Source organism: Carassius carassius, chromosome 5 (genome assembly GCF_963082965.1).
Source record: "Carassius carassius chromosome 5, fCarCar2.1, whole genome shotgun sequence".
NCBI lineage: Eukaryota > Metazoa > Chordata > Actinopteri > Cypriniformes > Cyprinidae > Carassius > Carassius carassius.
This window is the reverse complement of record NC_081759.1, coordinates 21,492,653-21,519,073: the sequence shown is the minus strand read 5'-3', so window position 1 is coordinate 21,519,073 and position 26,421 is coordinate 21,492,653. Positions and strand designations below refer to the sequence as shown.

Below are 26,421 nucleotides of genomic sequence, written 5' to 3'. Positions count from 1 at the left end.
ACATTGTTTGCACTAAACAGTCAGATTTTTTTTTTTAAATCCCCCCTTAGTCTTTCCATAATAATACTTGAGTTCAGAATGCCTGATTTGAATTAAGGTTTAAGTTATACATTGATTGCATCACTTGCCTGCCACTACAAATTTGCTGCTGCAGTTCTGTTTCAGACACTTTTATATTTAGTTTACTAGGGTGAAACACTTTGTTCATGACAGCAAGAACAAGAAACTTTCAGAAATAGGATTTTATTTTTAGATTGATCTACAAATGTTAAATGCTTTTTGAAAAAAAAAATTGTAAATGACTTCTTTCTACATGTATCACCAACTTAATGAAACCAAATTTTATGAAACAAAAGACAAACTTTAAATTTTTCTTTTTATGTTTCTAGTTGTTAATCTCATTTAAGGATTATTTTCTGTGTTGTTGAGGTTCATACAGGAAGAATATCTCACTGTACAGTGCAATAAATTTTTCAATATCCTATGAACTCACTGTATTGTGTACAACAGTTTTGGGAACATTTCCAGTCACACTGAGAGCGAATGACTGATAAACCCATGGGCCGATGTGGCATGTGCATAAGATAGGGTTAGTATTTAAGATAAGCATGAGGGGAGGAGTAAAACAGTTAGTGCTCTGAGATTAACGTACTGAACGTGTGTGTGTGTGTAAAGCTCGTTTCATCCCTCCAGGTCTGTCTGGGGCAGTCAGCCAATCAGCAGTCAGTGTCCTGGTGAGATGTGATGCAGGGTGAGCTGATTGGCCGGCTCGTGCTCTGGTGAGGCAAGAGCCTATAATGACGTTGCCTCAGGAGAATTGGAACATCTCACCACCCTCAGGTCTCAAGCACACAAACAAGTGTGCTTTTTTTGGTACATCTATTTGGAGAACTGAAAGTTTTAATGGTTCAATTCTTTGATATAGTTAATCTACATGTTTCTTTTAATTCAGTGATTTATTTGGTGCCTTTTTTGGTTCTTGGGCTTTTAGAGTTTTTAGCAACACATAAGAAAAAATCTTAACTTTCGCAATGGAAATATACTGTTTTATGCTTGTGTGCAAACGTTGCAAAATTCACTGTTCATTTGAGTTTTTTATTGGTTAACCAGTAAACTGAAAAGAAGCAAATCTAAATTCTAAAATGTTAGAACTAATCCCCAAAGGTTAAGAAGGTATCTGCAATATTATCATCCATTCATTTTCATTGATGGAAGTTGCCCAAGTGAGAGCAAATAATATCAAGCAGAAGTCAATGAATTCTATATTTTTATTATTAAAAAAAAATATACAAACCCTTGCAGTTTATTATTTATTGAATAATTTGAATTGTGCCTTGGGGGGGATAGCAAAGCTTCCTTTCAACGTCTTCAGCATGAAACGTACATGTCTAAACAGCCACTCTTTTCCATGACACGAAAAACCAGAACCAACTGAATAAAAGCCATTTCAAGCTTTAAGAAACATGCCAGGCGTTAAGTTGCGTATTGTTACATAAATCCATTATTAGAGGTGTTCAAACACAAAGAAATAGCTAAATGAACAAAAACTGAAACGTGGATTGTAGCACCTTTTGAAATATTTGTGTCATCATGCCGTAGCACAACCCTTTTCAGTTACGAAAGTCATTCAATTCCTGTGATAGCAAAAAAAAAGAAAAAAGGAGATCCTGACACAGAAAACATCCCGAACACTGCTGACGGCTGCATTTGGCAATTTTGTAGTCATTCTGTAATATTCTACATGTATACCAACTAGCGTATCATAGTACTTTAAACTCCTCTCTGTATCAATACTGTCCTTTGCTATTTCCCTTTATAAGTGCAGTGAAGAGTCAACTTTATCCTTCTCTTTCTGTCTAATGCTGCTTTTTCCAGTTAGGATAAAGTTGGCAAAGATATGCCCCCTGTTGCTATCCTCAACAAATAATGAAGTAAAACGTAATCGGCTTTAACCCATCCAGTTAGTCATGTATGTGACAAACTATATTGATTTTAGGAAAGAAGTTAAATTTTGTGGCTTTTTGTGTCTCTATGTACTGGCTGATGTGAATCTTAGATCTGATTTGCTCTCCATAGCAATTTAAGCTTAACAAAGCAGGTACGGAAACAGCAGTTTCTGTTTGGATATGATTTCGAAACACTGGCTCTAGGCTTGTGAACACAGCTGGTCCTGATTCCAGTCTTTAATTTCAACCAGTTTGCTTTGAAAGAATGTCTGTAGTTCTAAGACAACTTGTTTAACAGATCCGGGGAACCATGAACAGTCATTTGTCTGTATTCAAGCATCCTTTTGCTGGTCTTTAAAATCATCTAAATTACTAGTCACATGTGCCTTAACTTGAGATCCTCTTTCTTTATGGGCCTTTTGCATCTTCAGCAGGTGACATCTTAAGATGCCTGCTTAGTACATGTTCCTGGAGCTTCTTGCAAATTCACTTTTGATCTATAGCCAAAATACAAAATAAAAAAGGCAATTATACAGGTGTTTGCAGATAATGAGTATTTACATAGATAATGATTATCAATATAATACATCACTATATAGAAGTATACATGACTAAAATATTAATATTTTATTATATTTTCAATTATGTAATTTTTTCAAAGATTGAATGTTATGTGATTACGTTTGATTAGGATTACATTAATTAGACTAGAAGATACAATACATTCCAGTGTTTATCATTTTAACTTTTAGACTTTTTAGATTTTAATTTTAACTCTTAATATGTGACTTAATAATACATTAAATATTTTACATTATATACTATATTATATTTAGTATTATATTGTTATACTAATTTTTACACTTATTTTTAGCTTCAAGATTTTTAGATAAAGGTTTTAATAACAGTATATCAATAATAATAAATGAGAATGTTATATTCATATATAATGAACAGTTCTTACCTGTTGTGAGTCATGTGACTTTTGACCAGGTGTCCAGCAGTGAGTGCAGACATGAGTGACAGCTCTCCTGCAAGCACGGTAGCGCACACCACCCTGGCAAGCTGTCGGGCATTTTCACCTGGGCACTCCTGACTGGCACCCAGCACTCCTAACATCTGACAGCAAAATGGAGAGAGAATAAAACTGCATGAGATCTGCTACAAGAGTGGCTTTATCAACTGTACATTCACCGTTGAACTAAAACATACTTTTGTCTTTCATATGTGTCAAATATTGATCCTGTATCAAGTACCTGTAAACAAGCCTGCTGGGGAGGAAGGTTAGTGCCTCCGCCCACAGTGCCCAGCTCAATGGAGGGCATAGTACAGCTGATATAAAGATCCTCTCTGGTGGGGCCTGAGGCTTCCATAATAGTGATACAATTAGAGCTGCCCACTGTCTGTGCTGGGTCCTGTCAAGGACAAATTAATTTAGCTGAATTCACTTCTGTACTTACCATCTGTACCATCACTATATAATTACAGCAAAATCATACTGTACACAATAACTTTTATTACCTGTCCACATGCAATAAAGATAGCAGCTACGATGTTGGCAGCATGAGCGTTATAACCTCCGATGCTTCCAGCCATAGCAGATCCAATCAAGTTCTTGCTGATGTTGACATCTACCAGAGCCTCAGTCGACGTCTTTAAAATCTACACAAAAACACACTTGCGTGAGACTAATATTCTGGACTGTCATCCCAAAAACAAATGTATGTCCTTATTCAGTGTCAACAGGCTGCGAGTATGCAGATTTTGCAGGGCATTTTGTAGAAGAGTAATGAGGTTTTGTACCTCTCTGACAACTTTGGCTGGGATGGTGGTCTCACACACCACTGATTTGCCCCTGCCTTCAATCCAGTTGATGGCGGCAGGTTTTTTGTCAGTGCAGTAGTTTCCACTAACAGCCAAAATTTGAAGCTCTGGAAATTCCTCCTTCAGCCTTGCAAGAGCCTGTTCTGTGCCCTGGTGACCAAAAAAAAAATATATATATATATATATTACTGCACGAGTTCTTCATAATAACCCAGAAATGAGTCATGGCAGTTTATTTTAAGATCACTTTAATGACCATGATTCACAACATTTTGTAAAATTCAGTACTTGCGTACTTTTGAGATCATGTTCATCCCCATTGCATCTCCAGTTCTGGACTGGAATCGAATGTATAGATTGCGACTAGCCAGGCCGATCAGAAGCTTCTCCAATCGTGCGAACCTACAAACACAACACAAATATGTGTCACATAATCATAATTTACAAAAAGAAACACTACACTATCACACTAAATCAGTTCACTGAAATAGTCCTTTACCTGCTGGTCTTGTCAAAGGCCTGCTTGATGCTCTTAAAGCCCTCATCGCTTTCCAGCCAGGCCTTGACTTCAGCCGCCTGACAGGCAGAAGGCAGGCGCACCACCGGCCCTCTGGTCATACCATCTGCAAGAACACGACTACTGGCACCACCTGCCAACTGTGGAAAACACATTCACAACAAAGCATTAGATTAATGGGCTTTACACTGGACAATATGCAATATTATATCAGTTCAAATGACCATGAATTGAGTTTCCTTTCAGCTACCCTTCAAGAACAAAAAAGAAAATCATATAGGACAAAAAAAAAGACAATTTTGCTTACTGCAATAGCTCTGCAGCCTCTATTTGTGCTGGCAACCAGGCAGCCCTCAGTTGTTGCCATGGGAACCTGAAACTGCTTTCCATCCAATAACAGAGGACCAGCAACCCCCACAGGAACTGGCATGTAACCGATGACGTTCTCACAACATGTTCCCATCACCTGGAGGAAAGAACAGGAAAATGAATGCTGAACTTTGAAGGCTGCTAAGTGTCTGGAGTGCTACTAAGTTTTCCCTTCCTGGACCATGCTAAAAAATGTGCCCAACTCCAAAGTATGGTATAACGTATGGTAACAAATTGGTTATGACCTATAAGCCAATTATGAGCCTTTTTATTTATTTTTTGTGTCGCTGTGTATATAAACATTCAGTACATGTATGTTAAGCATATTTTTTAAAAAGAAACTTTCAGGAAAATTCTGTATTAAATCAAATGTTACAACAGATGTTATATTAATGTTACAACAGATGTCTGTTTTAAATAATTACTGTTCTTATAAACTTTGTATTCATCAAAAAAAAAAAAAGAAATTCACAGTTTCTATAAAAAGCCATTTTAGTTTTTTCAACTGATTATAATTTCTTAAGCAGCAAATCAGCATATTAGAATGATTTCTGAATGTGACACAGAAGACTGGGGTAATGACTGCTGAAAAATCTTTGCCATCACAGGAACAAATTACATTCGTAAATAATAATTCACGATAATCACTGTTTTTGCCATCAAAACTCTAAATCAAATTAATGTAAGCATAAGAGGCTTCTCTCAAAAACATATCGGTTCTCATCAAACTGGACAAAATGTAAAAGAAATGTGAATATGGAAAGTTTTAATATTAGTGCAACCCTAGTTTATTCAAATCCATAAATCACCACCAATTAAATTATGTATGATGTTATGACCTGATATCTTACCTTAGAGTAGTCGTAGTCTTTATAAGGCAGGCAGGTGAGAGCTTTGGGCTCTGGGAATTTGGGGCTGAGCATTTTTCTACGGATCATCACCCCTCTCTCAGGGCTTTCCATCATGGCTTCCAATTTGTAAGCTGGGATGTGCTTTGAGTTCACCAACACGATCACCTCTTCATCGCTGAGGTAGCGAGCGCCCATCTGCAGGGTCAGAAGAGGTGACACTTAAATACTCACACACATACACTGTGATTATATGTGGATCTAGGTAACAGAAGTCTACTCTTGGAGGTAAATGGTTTCACTAACGTGGTCTAACGTCATAAACTAATTGGCTAAGAGTAAGAGTGTAAGGAGAAAAAGGAAGATCTCATTAGAGACTACATGGGTCAACTCTGAGGTAAAAAATAACTACAGGTTTCAGTCCCACAGTGAACCCAGAGTTCATCTTTATGCAAGAAAGAGTACAAGAGTATCGATGTAGAAAGGGATACTTAACAGCGCTCTTACATCTGGGTTTTTCAGAATGGACAGACAGTCTTCCACAGGTCTGGGTTCAGCAGGTACACTGATCGCAGTCTCCGACACATCAACAATTTCCTCAGCTTCATCCTCTCCCAAAACAAAAGTATGTTTATGCTCAGGCTCTTTTGGGGCAGGCAGGGGCCGAATCACTAAATCTGAAGAAGAGACACTGCATTTAGTGTCCACTGTAGAATGTTGGGTTTGCAGGAAATGAACACAAATGTGTAAAGGTAAGAAGAGAATACCTCTTTCCTCTTTGGTAACCACTGGAGGGGGAGTAGGGGTTTTCTCAGGCTTGCTGGAAATGGGAACCTCTTTCCTACAGCACTGATCAGGAGACCATTTCTGAGCGAGCATGGAGCTTGGAGTGGGGACTTTCAGGGAAAGGGTAGACTCCATCTCCACCTGCTCGAAGAAAATGTACTTCACAGCCAGAAACAGAGCAAGACCCAGTGTGATCACCTGCTCTATATCCATGCTGATCATCCTAAATGCACAGAATAAAATTAATAAAAACAGTCACATCTTGTTATTGTTATTTTTATCAATGCATAATGTATTATTAACACACAGGTTATTAGCCAATATTGGAGTTTTTTATTTATTGTATCTATTGATTTTGGATAATTTATTGTGCATGCTCATTTCTCCTATTTTTACATTTAGATTATCTTTGCTGTTATCTAACACTCACTAAACTTTAATCTTTAGAAAAAGTAACAAATATATAATAACACTGTTACATGAAATCTCTAGCGAATCTCAAAATACATTTCTATGTCAAATTTTCATACTGAACATTATACTGTGGCATAGATATAGTCCAATTGATACATAAAACTATGTATTTTGAACTACACAAAGAATTTCAATAAAACCATCATTAGTTGACCAAAAAATTGAATTAATTGAATAAAATCTCAGACGTGTACCTACCTGGACAGGTAAAAGTGCCAAAGGGGCATGTCTGGCTCAATTCTCTTGGGCATATTTTCATTCAGGCTCACTCCAACTTGAGGAAGATCAAGAGTTCCACTACTTGACGTGGGATCTGCAATCCACCGGCTATGAGCATGAACCATGACCAGGCCAAGAGACTGCAAATATTAGAGACAAAACCACTGATATAAAAAATCCCAGTAATAAAAGATTGTAGTGTTTTTGGTTCAATTATGCGTACCATGATCATTTTGACTCTTTGAGTGACAGGGTTAGGCTTGTTGTCCTCTTCCTCCTCCAGAACTCTAGCAAAGTGACTCAGCTGCCAGATGGGTCGTCCCTCCCTGCTCTCTCTAGACACCTATGTGAAACAGTCATACATCTTAGAATAGGTTACAGTCTTCCTATATGAGTACTGCACTTAAATATGCTTACATACCTCCAGCACAAGAGAGACACAGGCCGGGAAGAAGGTCATGAACACAAAGTAGTTCGCCAGGACAGACATGCAACCAAAGCAGCACATGATCTCAAGCTGTCGCACACCTGCAGAAAAACAATGAAAAGGGCCAAATAAAGTTCACTACTGCTGAGCTAAACAAATCTGTTGAATGTTAGTTGCACTGCAACTGTGCTGATTTTCTGTCTCATGTGGAAGGGTTAAGTTTACCTGACATTGTCCCCACACCAATCACCAGGCACTCCACAAGGGCATCAAGAGTAAAAGTGGGTCCTAAAACAGCCATTCCTTTGGCAATATTCTCTCTCACCTCGTCCTGCAGGACAGTCAAATAAGCCATTTACAAAAACCAGAGACGGATTAGTTGTGTTTATTTAAACTTCAGTTTAACGTAAATGAAAAGGTAAAGTACCTGTGAGTTTGAACTCAAAGCAAACTTAGCCAGAGCACATGCTTTGGAGAGATCAATCAACAGTAGAAAGAATGGCAAGGCCTCACTGGGGAAATGAAAACAAAATGAAAATTGTGAAATTAACTTGATATATCTACTAACTATTTTTCAAAAAACAAAAGCAATACTTCCAAGATCTCTAGCGAGAGTGATATAAGACATACTTGAGGCCTGTGAGCTCCTTGTCCAGGAAGTGAATCACGACTGTGCTAAACACAAAACTGGAGAATATTGTGAAAAGTCCTGCAATGCCTGAAAAAGAAATATTAATATAAACATTGGTAATTCATGTTACCTCATAAACTCATATTTTTAAAACAGGTTTAAAAACGACAACTTACCCAATATGTATTTGGATCCTAATTGTCGAAGATTTTGGAATTGAAAGTAAATATAGACGATTGCTATGCATCTTGTGATAGTCAAGATAATGATATCGCTGCTTAAGATTTGCTGGAGACAAGACAGAGAGAAACAAATATTAGGAATAATAGATATAAAAGATAGGAACTAGATGAATTAGAACTATACATTAACTGCCATCGTGTTGTAATTCATTTCCACAGTAACACACTGTACCTCCTCCAATTTGGGGCAATCAAAGTTCCATCCACAGATCTGGTTATTTCCAGTGAACATATTCATGGACATCATGCAGATGGTGAGAGTCACAGTAGCCACAATGACTTCCCAAGGATGGGAGGCCACAAACAGGCCGTGGATTCGGAAAAGTCTCGTCAGCATTTTGAAGGTGTGTTACAGTCACTTACTGTGGATGACATAAAGCAAATGGGAGAAAATAAACTTTTTAAACAGGATTACAATGGCAGAATTATGAATTACAAATGTTATTCTGACACTCATAAGTCGAGTATGAAGTCGAGCACAAAAAAATATTAAGTACATAATAAATTGATGGAAAAATAAAAACACAGTGCTTCCAGAGCATAACTTACATTTTAGTTAAATAAAAGTTATTTTGAGTTGTTTATAGAAGTGGTCTTTATTACCAAATTTACATTGTACTACAGTTACATCAGATGGCTTGACATAAGTGCAATAGTACATAGGTAATGTGATACATTATAGATGGTGCCATTTGTTTCTGTATTTACTGATTATGAAGACCAATGATCAAATTAGAATCACCGATTTAACTGTAAAAATTATTAATCAGATTAATTAAATATAATTTATTTTTGCATGTGCAAAGTGAGGAGTGTGTTTTTAAAAATATAAATAAATGAGAACTAAAGTAGCGTATAGTTAAAAGCTGAGTCACTTCATCGTGATATTTTAAAAAATGCCCTTTTTATTAACCATTAATAAAAAATTATGTAATTGTTTACAATAAAATTTAAATAAAAATAGAAAATGGAAAAATAGTTTTGCATTAGCACATACAATGATCCTGACTTGACGTTCTAGTTTTAGAGCCTACATCACCAACAACGATTATAAAACATGAATCACTGATGCAATCATGCAGAGACGAGCTGAAAGAAATCCACATTCGAGCATGGACAACACTGAGCAGGCATGTCTAAAATAAAAGCTATGGCTAGCTGTAGGTCTGATGCACGCACTTACCAGTAAGGGTCAATGAGATTTAAAGAATTAGTACCAAGAGCAAATCCCTGTAAAATCCTCCACATATGCGGCTGATTTAATAAAAGCCTATAGATGTTTGCGCTGTTATAAACTAACATTTAAGTGTGTTTGTCATGGTTAAATATAAATAAATATAGACTATATCATTTCATTTCCCGAAGTCTGAGGACTCAAACCGGCATCCTTCCTCTAAGCTTATGAAGCGATGGCATGGCTCTGCGTCAGTCGAGCGAAGAGCCAATCAAATCCTCGAACCATTCCGATGAGCAAGAAAGCCACGCCCACTTTCATGATAATGGTGCTGAGGGTGTGTCCTGCCGGAGGACGCGTGATCTGGCCATCATTTGAATGTATGTGGAGTGTGTACCTTGGCCCAGCCTTGAACCTCCACCGCAGAAAGTATCCGACCTTGTAACTGTAATAGACCCCACACAGCAATAGGAAAGAGAAATGTTATTACCATTTTCTTATCATACCGTTAATTAATCTAACCTTATTTAATCAACAACAATTATCGGATCTAATGTAGGTTTTGTTTCATGAAACATTTAAGAATTACAAAAAAAAAATACAATAAAATTAGTCAGTAAGTATATGGATGTTTGCCCTGCCATTGTGGACTTTTTCATATAACACAAGCGTTTTGCAGGCCGATACAATTGCATTTCATATCTCTGTTTTGTATAAACTGATTTATATAACAATATAGATTATCGTGTGTGTGTTTGGTGATGCAGGGTGTGTCACGTGCCACTGACGTGATACATTCTTCTCAGAACTAAATTTACAAGAATTTTAACTCGATAATAAAAAAAACGTGGCTATTGGTATCATTGTAGAAATGCACTGTTTCTATTTCTATATATTTAATGTCCGATAGCAAAGGGAAATACTATTTATTTTTGAAGTATTTTTTTAAGAATGAAAAAGTGCACATGTAAAAGTAAAATCAATAAGACGATGATTGAACGAATTGCTGAGTTATGAATGATTCATAATCTCTTTATAATCAGAAATGATCGGGTTTTATGTATATCATTGAATAATAAATATATATATATATACCGGTATATATATATTTTTTTTTTTTTTTTTTTTTTTATCAAATGAGATCTTGCTGTGACCAATCAGATTAGAGCTATGAACCCAATTTGCCGCCGATAAAAGAAAAAAAAAACTTAAATTATAACACAAATCCATAGCAACAGTTGTTGAATATTACTAATGTAACGAGACGTGTGTCGTATTGTTCAGTGCAAACAAATATGGATTTAGAGCAGGAGGAGACCATCGCGACGGACGACGACAGCACTGAAGCCGACCACAGCTTTTACCTCAGCAGGTCAACTTTTAACGGCTAACGTTTCCCATGTCACGTACTGCCCCGTTAAATGTAGCGAAAGTGATATATTTACAATGCTAACGACTGGTTCATGTATTATTGTAGGTTAATGTTGACAGAACATCAGTTCTCAACCCCCACTGCCGCCTCCCATCGTGTCCTAATCAGTGAAGGTATGATCATGAGCTGTAACTTCAGTCAAACTAAGCTCATTCGCGGGCATTTCTGGAGAAGTTCCCTCTTCACTTTTTATTTTAGAATCGGTTCAAGTCCGGTTGAATCGGTCTTAGTGAGCACCACTAAATGTATTACCATTCACTTTACAGTAACAGTAGTAAAGTTAGCTTAACTAACGTTAGTCTCTGACAGAGATTTCACCTCAGATTGACCTGCAATATCGCACAGGACAGAACAGAAAGACATCCATAACAAAACAGGTATATTACATTAGACGACACATGCTGAGGTCTTGATCAAATCTAAGCTCAAGCATTTCTAGGTACATTATGTGTTGAATTCTCTTTTTTATTATTACAAGCTAACCCATGGTACTATGGATCCACCAATAAATCCTGCAAGGTTTGCACATCTATTTATACATGAAACAAATGTGCATTCAGGTGTGAAATTCACATAATAATTTGCTTTGCTTTGTGTTCATCAGCAGTGTTCAATCTCGTATTACTGAAGAAGAAAGGTCCTCAGAAAGGGAACATAGTGAAGGTACACAGTCTGGAAGACAATCCTTTCAACTTTAAACAAGTTCCATAATATCCACAAAAGCCAACTAGATATATAGCTCTTCAAATGTTAACGCCACAGCCGATCCACACTATCTCATGGTTTTGGAGATTCAATAAGCAGTTCAGATTTCTGGTGACTGATCTTGGGCTAATTCTTTTATGTAACTTCTGCCCCCTAGTGTTGAGACCCATTCCCCTACATGGCACAAACTCATTGGATGCTTCTCACCAGCAGCCTGTGCCAACTTTGAGTTGTTCATTGAGAATAAACAGCAAAACTTTTGGGGGGAAAACTGATCCATTGGCCAAAATGAAGAACACTCAACTACAGAACACTAAAAAGAGGTCAGTCAGGATCAGTCAGATACTTGCACACAGTATCTTTCAGATTGTCAATTGCTAAAACATACAGTAGGGTCTAAAACAATACTGAGATTCAAAATCTTATTTAAACCTGTATATAAATAAATAAAGCTTCAACACTGTGAACATTTTAAAACAAAGAATTGTTATGTAAAATTCATTTCTAGGTAACTAATTAAAATCAAGATGCTCTTTGGTACTTACTTTGATGCACTAATCCAACTTTTCAGTGTAACTGTTAAGCTGCTAATATAATTTGTGATTTTAAAAAAGTTGATTCAATTAAAAAAATGCTAAATAAAAGCATTTTACAAGCATCATCTCAGATTTTGGATCCCATTGTATATCACTCATTTAATTCAGCTGTTTTATACGTTGTAAATTCGCTCAAAATTTGCTGAAAAATGAATGTTATATTTACTGTTTACATTCAGGTCACTTCCTTCTAAAAGGAAGAAGAGTCCTGACACCAAGGAGTACAATAAAGAGTTAAATACACCTTTGCCTACACATGATGCACCAACAGTAACCGCTAAGCCTTACATTAGTCCAGGCAAGTGTTCAAACCTGACCACGCAAATTTAGCTCAGTGAAGTGTGGATGGGAAACATTACAGCATGTGTTCTTCTCAGTTTTGTACAGAATGATGAATCCATGCTAGAAATGAAACTTTCTTGATAAAAGTATATGTGCACCTTTATGAGGCACACTTAGATACCACAAACTCTGTTTGTTAGGTTTCAGAGGCCAAGGCATTACAGAACGAAAATCAGGGAAAGTCCTATCACTCAAGTCCATCCACAGACGGAATCATTTTGGAGAGACAAAGCTGCATTTAGCTGTGATGAAGGGAGACATTCAAGACGTCAAAGACTTGATCACAGTGGGTGCTTCTGTTAATATACCAGATTATGCAGGTATGGCATGTTGGAGGAAATTATAAAACATAAGATTGTTCATTACCACTAATGCATTTTATTGGAGGACACTGCATATTTTACACTTTTATTCAAATCATCAAACAAGCTTCATTTGGCACCCTAGTTATAGACCAGTGGTTGAAGTTAGCACACATGTCCACCTGATGGCATTGTGGATCAACACTTCTGAACCTTAAGGTCTATTCACATTCAGGTTGGACTCCACTCCATGAGGCAGTGCAGAGAAACAAGTATGACATGACAGAAAGTTTACTCGAAGCTAGAGCCGAAGTAAACTGCAGAGGAGTTAATGGAATTACACCTTTACATGATGCCATTCGGTGTCAGTATTACAAGGTGTGTAAATTGCATAATGGTACTCAGATGTACCTTCAGTGAACACTAGTTATCTAAAATACTATACACTGACTGTGATAGTCATTATATTGAATACTTAATGCTTACAGATTGTAGAGCTACTTCTGAAGTATGGTGCTGATCCATTATCAAAGAGTGACAGAGGGATGACTCCTATGGACATGACCACAGAAAGATCTATGTATATACTGGTGGAGAAATATCTGCAGAAGACTAAAAGTGATCCAGGTCTAAACCTAAACCTTGTGGCATACACAAAACAAATGTAATATACACGGGTTGAACAAAATAATGTGAACACCTGGGAAATAGGCAATATTTATTTTCCAACCTTAGTCTCCAGCTGAATGTTGCCATCCTGCCAGTTGCTCTTGGAAGAGGGAATCTTCTCATTTTCTCACTAGAAATGTTCACTGAAAACATTTAGTTTTTGTCCGCTAGTCTTCTTTGCTGATGGAGCCTTTCCATGCTTTGTGTACTCAGTCATAATCATAAAGAATGTTGTTAAAAGCAAATTGGCTGTTAGTGTAACAGATGCTCATGTTAAATTGGCTCCCATGATTTGTACTGTTTTTGGATGTCTGACAGAGCCATTTCCCAGAGCATTTGTAATAACCACTGCTGAACACAACTTATAAAACTATGATACACAAACTAGAGAACAGACATTGAAAAAACCCTACAATAATGGGTGTTCAATAATACATACTGTATATTGTATATCCTAGAATACAAAACATCAAATATAAATAGTAAAAAGTGGTTTGTTTCACTGTATTTGTAAATAGATAAAAATACACCTAGCACCACTGATTCTGCAGTCAATCCAAGTATGAGCCAAAGAAACTGCCAGAACTCCATCAAAGTAAGTCAAAGATGTTTCATTGGATAAAAAAAAATCTGCTGTTACTGACTGGTGGCATCATTACATTATTGGACTACTGATCAGTTACTTTTGTATCATTTCACTTTGAGGACACAAGAACTCCTCTTCAGAAATCAACAGGAACTGCTGATACAAGTGAGCAGTCTGGTGAAGCTGAACCCTTTCCTGGTCCAAGCAGTGAACAACCAAGCTATGATCCTTCCATTCAGGCCTCTCTTCAAGGTTCTCCTCTACATTAGTCAAGGGTTGTGAGAACTAGATATGGCTCATGCAATATTTAATAACAGTAAACATGCACCCCTCGACAATCTAGTCACTCTAATGAACACACACATTTACCCGACAGTGAAATACACACTCCTTAAAATTCAATTGATGTTGTATTGATCAAAGATATGGTCAGGTTAAGTTAGCCAGCTTAAACCAGAACCCTCTAAAGAATTAGTTCTTTAGAGGGTATTAAGTGTAAAACTCATCCTCATGGAGTAAGTCTAATTATTTTGAATGTGAAGGCTAATGAAAATGTTTGGGAGCGAAAAATCCACAACAATTGCTAACAAAAGGGAAAAAAAGCTTTTTTGCACCAAGTAAGTGACAATATCCACCTCGCCATCGCTTATATTCAGTAGGAAGTGTTATAATGGCACATTAGCAAGCAATAGAGTTATCAAATTGAGTCATGTTTTGCCCACAATTTTATTTTCTAAAATTAGTCCCTTATGTGCTTGATTCATATACAGTACAGACCAAAAGTTTGGACACAGCTTCTCATTCAAAGAGTTTTCTTTATTTTCATGGCTATGAAAATTGTAGATTCACACTGAAGGCATCAAGGGCTATTTGACCAAGAAGGAGAGTGATGGGGTGCTGCGCCAGATGACCTGGCCTCCACAGTCACCGGACCTGAACCCAATCGAGATGGTTTAGGGGTGAGCTGGACTGCAGACAGAAGGCAAAAGGGCCAACAAGTGCTAAGCATCTCTCGGGGAACTCCTTCAAGACTGTTGGAAGACCATTTCAGGTGACTACCTCTTGAAGCTCATCAAGAGAATGCCAAGAGTGTGCAAAGCAGTAATCAAAGCAAAAGGTGGCTACTTTGAAGAGCCTAGAATATGACATATTTTCAATTGTTTCACACTTTTTTGTTATGTATATAATTCCATATATAATTCCACATGTGTTAATTCATAGTTTTGATGCTTTCAGTGTGAATCTACAATTTTCATAGTCATGAAAATAAAGAAAACTCTTTGAATGAGAAGGTGTGTCCAAACTTTTGGTCTATACTGTATATGAGAAAATAAAATAAGACTGATTAATAAGTGAACATTCATTTTGAAGCGTGCTGCACATGCAGACTGTATTACACTGCTTACAGTAATTGTGGAGGCACATTATTAACAGTCTATATAGTTTAAATGTTATTATTTTTTTTTAGCATTTTGGCTTTTATTAGATAGCATGTCTAATGTGAGGCTCAGTGTGAATTGGGGTGTTGTGTGTCCTCATTTCCCAGTAGAACCATCACCTCAGACTAGCACAAATGTACTGTGTCCTGTGAGGAACCGAGAGCAGGACTTCTGTAGCCAGGGTCCCTCATTGGTTCAAGATCAGGAGAGCGAGGGATCAGACCCCTCAAACAGATAGATAGTGATAGTGATAGATAGTGATGTTACAGTGGATTATATGGAAGATTATTCATCATCACCAGAACATTGGACTGTCAAATAACTGATAAGTTCATTCAGTTGAAGTCTGACACTTAAATATTGGGTTATTTTATGTAACTTAGTACTCTTTTTTTAATATTTTACATAATTTGGGGTGCATACTATATGATACAAATAAAAAATATACTATAAAATTTACATGTGGTATATGTTCAAAATATTGGAATTTTGACTCAATTTACTTTTTTCTTTTTTTTTCATTAATTACAGTACATTTGTTTGGTTGTGTGAAGTAAGCAGTGCTATATGTAATTTACATTTCATAATGGTAAATCTACTAATTTGCCTTTTTAAGATTTTAATGTAAGACACAATTTGGTTGTTTCTTTGAGTTTCCAGAATAAAGAAATTAGATTTAAACAGTTGACTCATGAAAATGATTTTCTTTGTAAACAAAATACAGCATTGAGGGTGACAAATATTGTTTGCCTTTAGTTTTTATTTTATCTTTATTTGTTTCTATGTATTATTCTTAGGGGAGGCTGGTGAAACTCTGATGAATGATGGCAGTTTGGTAGCTGAGAAGACAAGCTTACATTCTTTCCATGACTATAGCAATGCAGTGAGTGTTTCCTTTACACACAATAATGTCTGTCACGTGCATTGTATCCAAACCTGCTCAGCATGTTTATTTCACTGATTATTTCAGATTACTGATTTGTCAATTCAGAGAAGAAGTGAAGATTCATATAAAGTTCCCTCAACAAGAAAGACAATATCAGAGGGCTGTCAACTCAATTATGGGGCTGATATTAGGGATGATAATGACTCTGCCATTGCTAAGAAAATGCTCAAAAGAACAAAACACGACATTCAAAATGAAAAAGATTTTTTGGAATACTTGCTCAACTTTGATACAAACCATGTCATTGAGAGTAAAAAAGAAGTAGATGGCCCCTTACTTCAGCAGAATAAAGATACAAGAAAAGAACAACAGTCAGCTCTTGATGTTTACCAAAAGATTCAATCTGAAACTGTGTGCTGTTCTGACACCAACAACAACAGCAGTCAAGAATGCAGCAATTCTTCACTGCCCCTTCATTTAAATGAACTAATTGACTCATGTTTACAAGGGACATTCAAAAAAGTCGCTAATGGACATCCATCTGGAGCAGTGGCTAAGTCTACATTACAGAGTGAAGAAATGTTTGACTCAGACAGCCCTGGTTCACTGTCTTTGCTTACGGCCATAATCCATAGTCAAGGATTAACCTGCAGTCCAGAGGAGTCAGAGAAAGATCAACCATTCGAGGAATTAGACACAAGCGACAAACAACTCCCAGATACTAAACCATGCATTGTTGTCGAGAATCATATAGTTAGAGATTCAGCGGATTCTGACTGCACTTTTGTGGAATGGTCCAATGCCCCTGACATTAAGAAAAGTCAGAAAAAAAAATCGAAACAGAAGAAAAGGCCGCTTAGACGAGGACAAAATGTCGCAGATGGATTTAATACAGGTAATGCCTTGGGGTCAATCATAATTATCATCACTATTTAGACCATGTTCATTTATATATTGTCCTTTCTAAACAGGACCAAAGACATGTTTTAAAATTACTCAGAAAAATCTTGACAAGAGAAATAGTGTCGGCGAGACTCAGCTTCACCGGGCGTGCATCAGAGGAGACCTGCAAATGGTCAAAGTCTTGATAGAAGCTGGAAGCAATGTTAATGTATCAGATCATGCAGGTGGGAAAATCCTTGCCTTAGTAAGGATACATTATTTCCTTTGATATTTTTAATGCTTTCATGATGTCTTGGGTGGACAGGATGGACCGCCCTTCATGAGGCCTGTAGCAGAGGTTTTGTAGATGTGGCAGAGCAGCTCTTGGAAGCAGGGGCTGATGTCACCAGTAGAGGGCTAAATGGATGTAACCCACTGCATGATGCTGTCGCATCAGGGTCGTATGAGGTTGCTTCTTTATTTCTGTTATGATCTGTCCAAATTTTAAATGTCAGATTCCCTCCCTTGTTAGTGTACTGGTTAATGGGTCATTAACCCAAAAAAAAATAATTTAATTAAGTATGTACTCAATTACTTGTCATTACACACGTTTCCATACAAAGAAAAGATAGTGATCAGAGGCTGTCAGTCTCTTAAAAATATACCTCAATATAGTCTCTTATAAATGTAGCTCAAACAACTCGTGCACTATATTCTATTAATGCTGGACTACTTGTATTATAGCAAGAATTATGTAATTGCAGCTACAGCTCTATTATTTTAATCTGAATGGTAATCAAGTGTAAGAGCAGAGTAATATTTCTTTAGGTTTCAATCTGATTCCCATCACATCACCAGCTCATTCACACTAACACTCTGTACTCAAATGTAAATGAACTTTCAGAAGCAGTTTAATGTTCTGATCTTGATGTTTTATGTATAGATTGTGAGGCTTCTCCTTCAGTTTGGCTCAAGCCCTCATGACAAGAATATCATGGGACAGAATGCGGTAGACCTCGCAGCACATGAAAGCATCAAAGAGCTGCTTTTGACATTTAAAGGACCTTTTCGTAAACCTTCCTGGACAACTGACACTTCCAAACAGGGATCCCAGCTTTTGGCTGCAGAGCACATGCAGCCAGGTAAAAAAGTCTGCATGGAAGACTTTGAAAAACAGTAAAAAATTATCTCATCATTAACTCTCCTTCATCTTATTCCAAACCTGTATGACTTTCTTTCTTTAGTACAACACAAAAAGTGTGTGTGTGTTCATGGATATGTTTAATGTATGTTTATTGAGCTTATTTATTCACAGTTATTCTCAACAGATAAATGTTTTCCGTCAGCAGGAACAAACATCTATTTTAGTTGCAATAGCAAATTGAACTGCCTTATTAGAGAAGGAATCATTCAACATTGGTATGATCATTTAGAAATGACACTTAAGGTAGGCTAATTTATAAATCATTTGTCAGATGCTGATCAGGACGAGTTAGCTTGTAGCTATGAAGCCTCTCTTTTGGAAAATGGATCTGTCAGTGATGCCAGTGGCAGAGTCTTCCTCCTCCCAGATCAATGTTTTGAATCAGTCCTGGAGAGTCAGTCCTCAGGTCCTGCCATCTCTGATTTTGCCTTTGAAAAGGTACAAGACAACTGAGAAATGTTAAGCTGTTGTTCATTCTGATGGACGACTAAAACTGATAAGTAATCATGATGAAAAAATACTGAATTGTGAGTTCAGTACTTTTATGTGTTTAGTAGTGATATTGAAAACAAATTAAACTTTTTTTTTCTTATCCTAGCAGGTTGTGTATCAATTCAAGTCAAGTTGTTTAAATACAGAGACAACATCTCTAGGATCAGTACATCCCCATTCCTGCACATTCAACAACAGTCCATCAAAACCTGCTATAAAAGGTTTGCCAACTCGATATTTAGATATAGGACCAAACTTACTACTCCTAGTTTGTACTGGAAAAGTGGAGGTAATGTGGCATGTTAATTGAGTTAGTTTTCTAAACTTGAACTAGCTTTTGAAATAACTGTGTCTAGTTAATACTAATAATTCATTCATTTTGTTCAATAGAGCCGTCCAAAAATGACGTTTTCATGAACATCAGATCCATTCACTTGGTCAGCGATGAGGAGTTGTTTCCAAACCACGTGATGAACAGATACTGGGATGTCTTTGCCCAGAGTGAGGAGTGGACCTTTGAAACTTAAGAAAATTGCTCATGTAGCACAAAAGTGCCTGTTAGAGCAATAACGAAAACCATTTCAGTGTTAAAACCTGTTTAAAATGTTTGAACTTTTACAAAGTGGGAGAGTGTTATATTCTCGTTGTTGTTTAGAAAGTACGAATAGCCTATATTTGAAATGTTTTTGTACTACTAAGTTTCTTTTGTAAGATGATGGTCTTGATATTAAAATGGAAGTCAACACATGACCCGTTCCTTTTATTTATTTTACCTAAGTAATATTATGTATGGACCCCAGCCGTTATCAGCGCGTTTCTAAATGAGTTTGTATGTTTGAACACTCGCTTGTGATGCTAGGAAACCACAGAAACTTTCAAGAGGTTTTTATGCGAGTGGGCGGACAGGACTTTCCTGGCGTTCACGCCTCATACTGCTGCTCTCGAGTCAGACTGCATAAAAAAATTGTCAAGTCAACAGTCCAAGAACTTACTCCTCTTGAGCGGACTGACGGTACGACTCCACCCAATCTTAAAAGCAGATGTAAGTATCTTGATTTATTTTATTTAGAGATAGACACGACATTAATTTGTATCTACATCGCATATTTGTTATAGACGGCAAAAATCTGTTGTCCAATTACTATTTTCTTAATTCTTTCGTTCATACATTATTTGAATGGAGTTTCGAACATATAAAAACAACAAAAAAGCTCTTTTCTTTGGTGTCGGCCGAGTGATGGAGTTTTTCTTGTACTGAAAGTATCTTTAAAATCTGTCTCCGGTCTTCAGACCGTGCGGCAACTTCAGCAGTATTAGCTAATTAATTCCTTTCGGAACCGAATGTTTTACATCTGTTATTCTTCATCTGTCTCACAGACATGTGTTGTAATGTTGAGAAACGTTTGATGGCAGTGACACAAAACAAAAGACCGCCAGCGTGCAAGGTAGGCACTTGAGTCATATGATACGATAGAACTGACTATGATACAGTTTCCTGGCAGAATAGTTTTGTAAAGGATTTGAGTGATTATGTCAGCCTTATTTATAACACCCGTTTTACTTTGCCAACAGAATGAAAAGAAGATGTGCTGTCTTACACTGGTTAAGATGCAAGTTCTATGTGTTTGTTGTGTCGTTGTTTGTCGTGCTGAAGCTGATGTACATCAAGATTTCAATGGACAACAGTATTTACATCGAGCCCTATGGAGCTACACATAAATCCCCCAGAACTCAGCCTCTGAATGGTATTAACTGCACAGCCGTTTATGAATTGGAACCAGTGGAAATTGGCAAGTCATTGGAGTTAAGACGTAAAAACATTGTGGAAGTCGATGATGGGAGTATTGTTTCTTTAACTGAAGACTGCAAAAACTACATCGAACAAAGGGGTTATAATGAAGTCATTGTAACAGATGAGGAATGCAGCTTTCCGATTGCATACTCTTTAGTGGTGCACAAGAACAGCGCTATGGTGGAAAGGATTCTTCGAGCCATCTACACACCTAACAATATTTACTGCATTCATTATGACCAAAAGTCCTCAAACAAATTTATTGCAGCAATGAAGAACTTGGAAAAATGTTTTCCGAATGTCTTCATAGCCTCTAAAATTGAGTCCGTTCAGTATGCACATATTACCAGACTTAATGCAGATCTCAACTGCCTTTCAGACCTTTTGAGTTCAGAGGTCAAATGGAAGTATGTTATCAATCTGTGTGGCCAAGACTTTCCACTCAAGTCCAATTATGAGCTGGTAACTGAGCTCAGTAAACTGAACGGTGCAAACATGCTTGAATCAAGCAGGCCCAGCAAAATGAAAAAAAAGCGATTTCAGTTTCGGTATGAACTGAAAGACGTGTCATACGAATACCATAAAATGCCTGTTAAGACAGACATTGCTAAAGACCCACCACCGCATGACATTGAGATGTTTGTCGGGAGCGCTTACTTTGTCTTGACACGTGATTTTGTGTCATATATTATGACCAATCAACTGGCAAAGGATTTTCTGCAATGGGCTGCTGACACATATTCTCCTGATGAGCACTTTTGGGCAACGATGGCCAGGGTCCCTGGAGTTCCTGGGGAGATCGGGAGATCTGAGCCTGATGTTACAGACCTGAAGAGTAGGACACGTTTGGTTAAATGGAACTATCTTGAAGGCCGTTTGTATCCACAGTGCACCGGCATACACAGACGCAGTGTCTGCATCTTTGGTGCGGCGGAGCTCCGGTGGCTTCTGGAGGACGGCCATTGGTTTGCAAACAAGTTTGATCCCAAAGTTGACCCTGTCATTATTAAATGTCTTGAAGAGAAACTTGAGGAGAAACAGCATCAACAATGCATGAAAAGAGTGTCTTAAAAAGAAGGCTGAATTTTTTGGGCCATGCTTTGGTGTAAATATGCACATTTGCCGCTGCACTTATGTTCGTTCAAAGCACCAGCTGACTGAAAAGTTATCTGAAAAGCTGTATTTCCAAGCCATTTAAATTTCAACATGTTGCCGTCCACTACATGCTAGGTCAGTATGGTAATGGGTTTGCCTTTCAGCTTCTGCTTTATAACTTGACCAAAGATGTATTCATAGGTGCTTAAGCTATGAAATATTTATATATTTAAATTTGTTTAAACCAATCCAGTGAGATGCATGTAGACCATCTTTTTACTGAATCAGTCTGTGTGGGAACTTTCTTAGGGTTTCAGCTGTGAGGGTCACCTGAAATTAGTTTTAAATTTGTAGTTTTTAAGTAGTCATTTTAAAACAATGCCTGTATCAGTGCCAGGGTTATGCTGTGTCATTTTAAAATTATTTATATAACCGACAATCTCTTCTGTACCTTCATTATTGACTGTTTAAAATAAAGCTATTTAGCTATAGTACTTGAGTCTTTCTCCTTCTCTTTTTGTAACAGTGAAACAGTCACACCTGTGTACTCAAAAGTCACAGTATATTTGCTTTTTCTCAGTGTTGTAAATATTAAACAATAGTTTCTTACGGTCTTCAAATTTCATTGGCTAAGTTGTTTTCCATAATTGTTGATAGAAGCTAAATTATACATAACATAAAATACTACTTATACTGCTGTAGATTTATACACATTACATACAGACTTGTCAGTGTGAGTTTTTCAGTCGCTCTTTCTGCAGGTTAAATTGTTTAGCCATTAGGTTCATGAAGCAAGTTGTTGAATCATTCACTCAAGAAGATTTGTTAAAAGATGTTGTTTCATTCAGGAATGCCACCATTGCATGCAACATTTTAGATGAGTAACAGTTAATTACACTGTGGTTAGTTTTGAACTGTTTTGGTTGGTGGCCTGAAATAGACAGAGTAACTGGCAACATTGTGTTTAAAATACAAAGTAGCTTGATATTTATTTCTTGTTAATTGAACTGTTGTACAAACAGGCTCACACTTAAATTCATGCTGTTAGACTTTATATTAAAACAAGGCTCTTGCTTGTGCGATGCAACATAATCTTTAAATATTAATAGTTCAAGTAGGCTTATGAAATAACTTGGTTTACTTTGTGCTGCTTATGTCACTAATTTAAACTGGATATCTGCATTACACTCAAAGCTCTCATTTATCTTTAACCCTAAAACTATCTTTTTATTAAGATTATTTTCATGTTTGCAGTAAGATGGTACTAAAATTTACACTTTGTTGAATCCACAGTGTGTCAACTGACATAAAGTTGAGCAAACTCATAGCCGTCTTTAAAGTGGAGATGCAAGACCAATAAGAAAGCCTTTATTTCTTGGCTCAACAAGTCAATGGCTGAACAAAAGTACCCAAACTTTCACTGCAACAAGACACTCAAGCATACAACAAGAGTGAATTCCCAAAAGCCACTTTTTATAACTGATATGTCCCATAAGACATTTTAAAAACAGCCATTTTTAAAGTTTGCTTGTGGAAAGCAATCCTTTCACTATTTTGGGAACTGAATGAAAAAGTTTGATACTAAATGTTCATTTTCACTTTAAACTAAGTAGTTAGTGTCAGTGTCCTGAGTTTGCCCTGTGCCAGTCTGTCTCTGTTCTTTACCAGAGTGCTGGAAACAGAGATCTTGAACCTACTTTTCTGAAAGGTTTTCAGTCTAAAGACGTAATTGTACAGCATGTTTGACCACTGAGGTAGCCAGCAGGGCTCAGTTTTCCTAATCTAAATGCAGTTTGACCAGCACATGCAACTCCGTCGTAGTGTTGACCGTGTAAGTTAATTAAAGCAGCCAGGAATATAGACGCCTACCATTAAAACCTCTTTTTCTTATGTCTAAGACTCCCCATTGATAAACTTAGTACAGAGAGCCCTCTGTGTACGTTTTATTTACTAAATATCTATTACTGCTCTGCGATTAACAGTTTGAATCTGACTAACCAGTTCATGGACCATGTGCAGTATGGAAAAATGACATGTATATCTACTTTACAAAAAGCCTGCCACATTCTCGGTGAAAACAGAAGTAGGGAACACCCAAAGTTACAACATGTTTTCTGAAAAGCCTATATGAGGAAGTCTCTTCCAACAGAAAATACATTCCTCTATGGTTTAAAAAAGGAATGAATAACACTAAGTGCTAAACTGGTTGAAAAACAGGAAACAGACAGCAGTGTTTGAAAATTGGCCTGTTGCCCAGAGATAGACGTTTTGCTATCAAATGCTATTAGGCTGAAATGATGCCCTCATCATATCTGCTTGTCAACATACAAATCTGCTTTGAACACTTTTAACCTATTGTAACCTTGTATTTCCAGTCATGGTTTATATTTTTAGTTCTGCCTCGGCATGACTAAAACGCATACACTGAACAAGCATATAATTAACTTTCATAAAGGAATATAACTCATCAGTGTGGCTTTGTGGTTTCACTGTGAAAGTAAAATGTAATTTGCATGGTAACATTTAAAGTCATACTGAACCATATATATTCTTCTAACCATTATAATATATTATTGAACCATTACCACACAGGCCAAGTAAGCGTGGCCCTTTACTTTCGTTGACATGGCAGTTTATAAATAGCTGCAACATTTCCACTCTCAAGAGCATTTTTGTCACCACAGAGTAAATATCCTCAGTCTTTGTGGAAAATCCCATGAATAAAAAGACAGGCGCTTAAGTGTAACATCATTACAGTTTTATTAATAAAGTTGCTCAAAGACTTTAGAACCTAAGGTTAGGAAATTTCAAAATGAGGGGTCGTCTATTGTACTGATGTGCAGCCCACACCTCTTTGTTATTTATGCTAGTGCTATTTACAGATGTGACATTATTAGCACAACCTTGTGTAGGTGTTTCCTCTGCCAGAAAGAAACTAGTGGGAAATCTAATTTACACTGACTGCTGTACGCTAGCCTCCTAAAGTTCCACAAAACAATCTTTACTTAAATATATAGGCGTTTAAAAACATTTTTTTTTTTTTTATTCTGGATGCAAGAAGTGGGTTGCTAAATAAAAAAGTTAATGTTGGTCAGTTCATATCTTATATTTAGCCATTTTGATGTGCTTAAATACACTAGGCACTCATGACTTACATTCACTTTAATGTTCATTTTTAGTCAGAGTAAAACAATAATTAGTCTTTTTAAAATGTAATGTAAACAGTTTGGTCTCACATATAATGTGATTGCACCTAGCCTTTGTCCACAATGTAAACACATTAATTAGACTACAATTGGCCTCGCCCACTCTGAAAGAAAAAAGTGACGCACATTGTGCATTGACTACTGCGAGTACTGAGAAAATCAATAAACTTGAAAAACCTGTAGAAACAAAACAGTTTCCATGAACAATAAGTCTGAGTCTGTGCTCTCTGAACAATGTTGTCATAACCATAATCACATCTATAATCATGCCTATTGTGGATTTGGTGATGGAGGTCCAAGACAGATGAGCAGAGCCATGCTGACTGCAAGACTAGCCCCGTCACTCAGCATCCTGCCTGGAGTCAGCCAGACGAACCAACCAAACTGCAACAAAGAGCCTTTTTATTCTCCTTTCCTGTTTGCAGCCCTCCAGGATAAACATGTGTGCCCCTACGACATGGCAAAAAACAAAATTCAGAGTCATCAAAATCCAAGCATTCCTCTTTGCAGTCCTCAGCTTTTACCAGCAAATACCAGACTAGCGTCTAGATGTTGAGTGGGTCCTTGTTGTAGGCTAATATTCAGCCTGATGTAGCAATATGTTAGACAGAATTAAAATGTCTAAAAGCTTGAGTAAATAAACTGATATACATTGGATGTACATGCATTATGAGTCTATGACGTCTTCATTAGGCCAAAGATGGGAGTGTATTAACAGTAAATCTGGAAATGCAAGTGTTACTAGCATTGTTCAAACATTTTATGTAAGTCAAAATATGTTTAACCCCAGCAACAGATTTACTTAAGTAAGCTTGAGTATATATTGATACGCCTTCGATTGTATTGCCTTGTGAGTCACTACTAAGTGAGTCAGTAAGACATCTTCATTTGTCAGTGCATGGGAGTGTTTCACGAGTTCCCCCTTTCAGTCCTGCGAGATAATGGTAACGAACTTGGTCTGCTCTCGAACCCGAACCACCTATGATTGTTCGCTGTGAGGGGAAAATTAAGGAAATGAAGACTAGGGGAGGCGGAGGATGGGGAGAATGCCGGAAGAATTGTCACTGGGACTGCTTAATAATGACTGCTGCTTAAAAAAGCTCATGCAGCGATTATTGACAGGACTGAATGATAAGGCTCCTCCAGAACCCACCTTTGGAACTTTATTTTCATCCGTGACCCTTAAAATTCAAGCATTGCCAGTATTTTTCAAACATTTTTATTAAAAATAAATAGAATTAGTTAAGTAAGCTTGATTAGGCTACATATTCATACGCATTAGATTTGATAACGTAGGCTATGCAGTCAATGATGTCCTCATCTGGTGAAATCTGGG

The 26,421-nt window shown here is 37.0% G+C and overlaps 4 protein-coding genes across 4 annotated transcripts in view; 3 read left to right on the top strand and 1 right to left on the bottom strand.

Moving 5' to 3' along the window:
* The window catches only part of arsk (arylsulfatase family, member K), a 52,583-nt gene extending 37,493 nt beyond the window's left edge, over positions 1-15,090 (top strand). The window contains exon 9 of the mRNA XM_059550142.1: positions 14,865-15,090. The gene's annotated coding sequence lies outside the window, so the exon portion shown is untranslated. The remainder of the gene's footprint in view (positions 1-14,864) is intronic.
* Positions 1,251-9,696, bottom strand: hmgcra (3-hydroxy-3-methylglutaryl-CoA reductase a). The gene is made up of 20 exons (XM_059550137.1): positions 9,467-9,696; positions 8,456-8,645; positions 8,218-8,329; positions 8,041-8,128; positions 7,838-7,922; positions 7,636-7,741; positions 7,405-7,511; positions 7,207-7,326; positions 6,963-7,123; positions 6,272-6,513; positions 6,012-6,181; positions 5,508-5,702; positions 4,595-4,753; positions 4,270-4,427; positions 4,067-4,172; positions 3,750-3,920; positions 3,468-3,608; positions 3,203-3,361; positions 2,911-3,065; positions 1,251-2,443 (listed from the first exon to the last, which is right to left on the bottom strand). Exons 2-20 carry the CDS (start codon positions 8,618-8,620, stop codon positions 2,389-2,391), a joined length of 2,655 nt encoding a protein of 884 aa, XP_059406120.1. The 5' UTR covers positions 8,621-8,645; positions 9,467-9,696; the 3' UTR covers positions 1,251-2,388.
* LOC132140488 (ankyrin repeat and KH domain-containing protein 1-like) lies at positions 10,632-19,733 on the top strand. Its single transcript, XM_059549268.1, has 20 exons — positions 10,632-10,829; positions 10,935-11,002; positions 11,199-11,266; positions 11,368-11,408; positions 11,494-11,552; positions 11,752-11,917; positions 12,370-12,488; positions 12,673-12,852; positions 13,070-13,212; positions 13,323-13,461; positions 14,022-14,098; positions 14,209-14,341; positions 16,326-16,411; positions 16,499-17,309; positions 17,386-17,541; positions 17,622-17,764; positions 18,240-18,438; positions 18,772-18,938; positions 19,099-19,213; positions 19,383-19,733. The coding sequence occupies exons 1-20, from the start codon at positions 10,753-10,755 to the stop codon at positions 19,517-19,519; spliced, it is 3,084 nt and encodes a 1,027-aa protein (XP_059405251.1). The 5' UTR covers positions 10,632-10,752; the 3' UTR covers positions 19,520-19,733.
* Positions 19,734-19,929: 196 nt separating this feature from the next.
* On the top strand, positions 19,930-22,373 carry gcnt4a (glucosaminyl (N-acetyl) transferase 4a). Its single transcript, XM_059550136.1, has 3 exons — positions 19,930-20,034; positions 20,370-20,437; positions 20,565-22,373. Exon 3 carries the CDS (start codon positions 20,566-20,568, stop codon positions 21,853-21,855), a length of 1,290 nt encoding a protein of 429 aa, XP_059406119.1. The 5' UTR covers positions 19,930-20,034; positions 20,370-20,437; position 20,565; the 3' UTR covers positions 21,856-22,373.
* Positions 22,374-26,421: the final 4,048 nt, after the last annotated feature.

Excerpts from the sequence above, each read along its gene's own strand:
- hmgcra (XM_059550137.1), bottom strand. The coding sequence starts at position 8,620 with ATGCTGACGAGACTTTTCCGAATCCACGGCCTGTTTGTGGCCTCCCAT. Across the intron at positions 6,514-6,962 it reads TGGCACTTTTACCTGTCCAG|GATGATCAGCATGGATATAG; the intron begins GTAGGTACACGT and ends CTGTGCATTTAG. Across the intron at positions 3,921-4,066 it reads GGATGAACATGATCTCAAAA|GGCACAGAACAGGCTCTTGC; the intron begins GTACGCAAGTAC and ends TTTGGTCACCAG.
- LOC132140488 (XM_059549268.1), top strand. The coding sequence starts at position 10,753 with ATGGATTTAGAGCAGGAGGAGACCATCGCGACGGACGACGACAGCACT. Across the intron at positions 12,489-12,672 it reads TAAGCCTTACATTAGTCCAG|GTTTCAGAGGCCAAGGCATT; the intron begins GCAAGTGTTCAA and ends TCTGTTTGTTAG. Across the intron at positions 14,099-14,208 it reads ACTGCCAGAACTCCATCAAA|GACACAAGAACTCCTCTTCA; the intron begins GTAAGTCAAAGA and ends TTTCACTTTGAG.
- gcnt4a (XM_059550136.1), top strand. The coding sequence starts at position 20,566 with ATGAAAAGAAGATGTGCTGTCTTACACTGGTTAAGATGCAAGTTCTAT.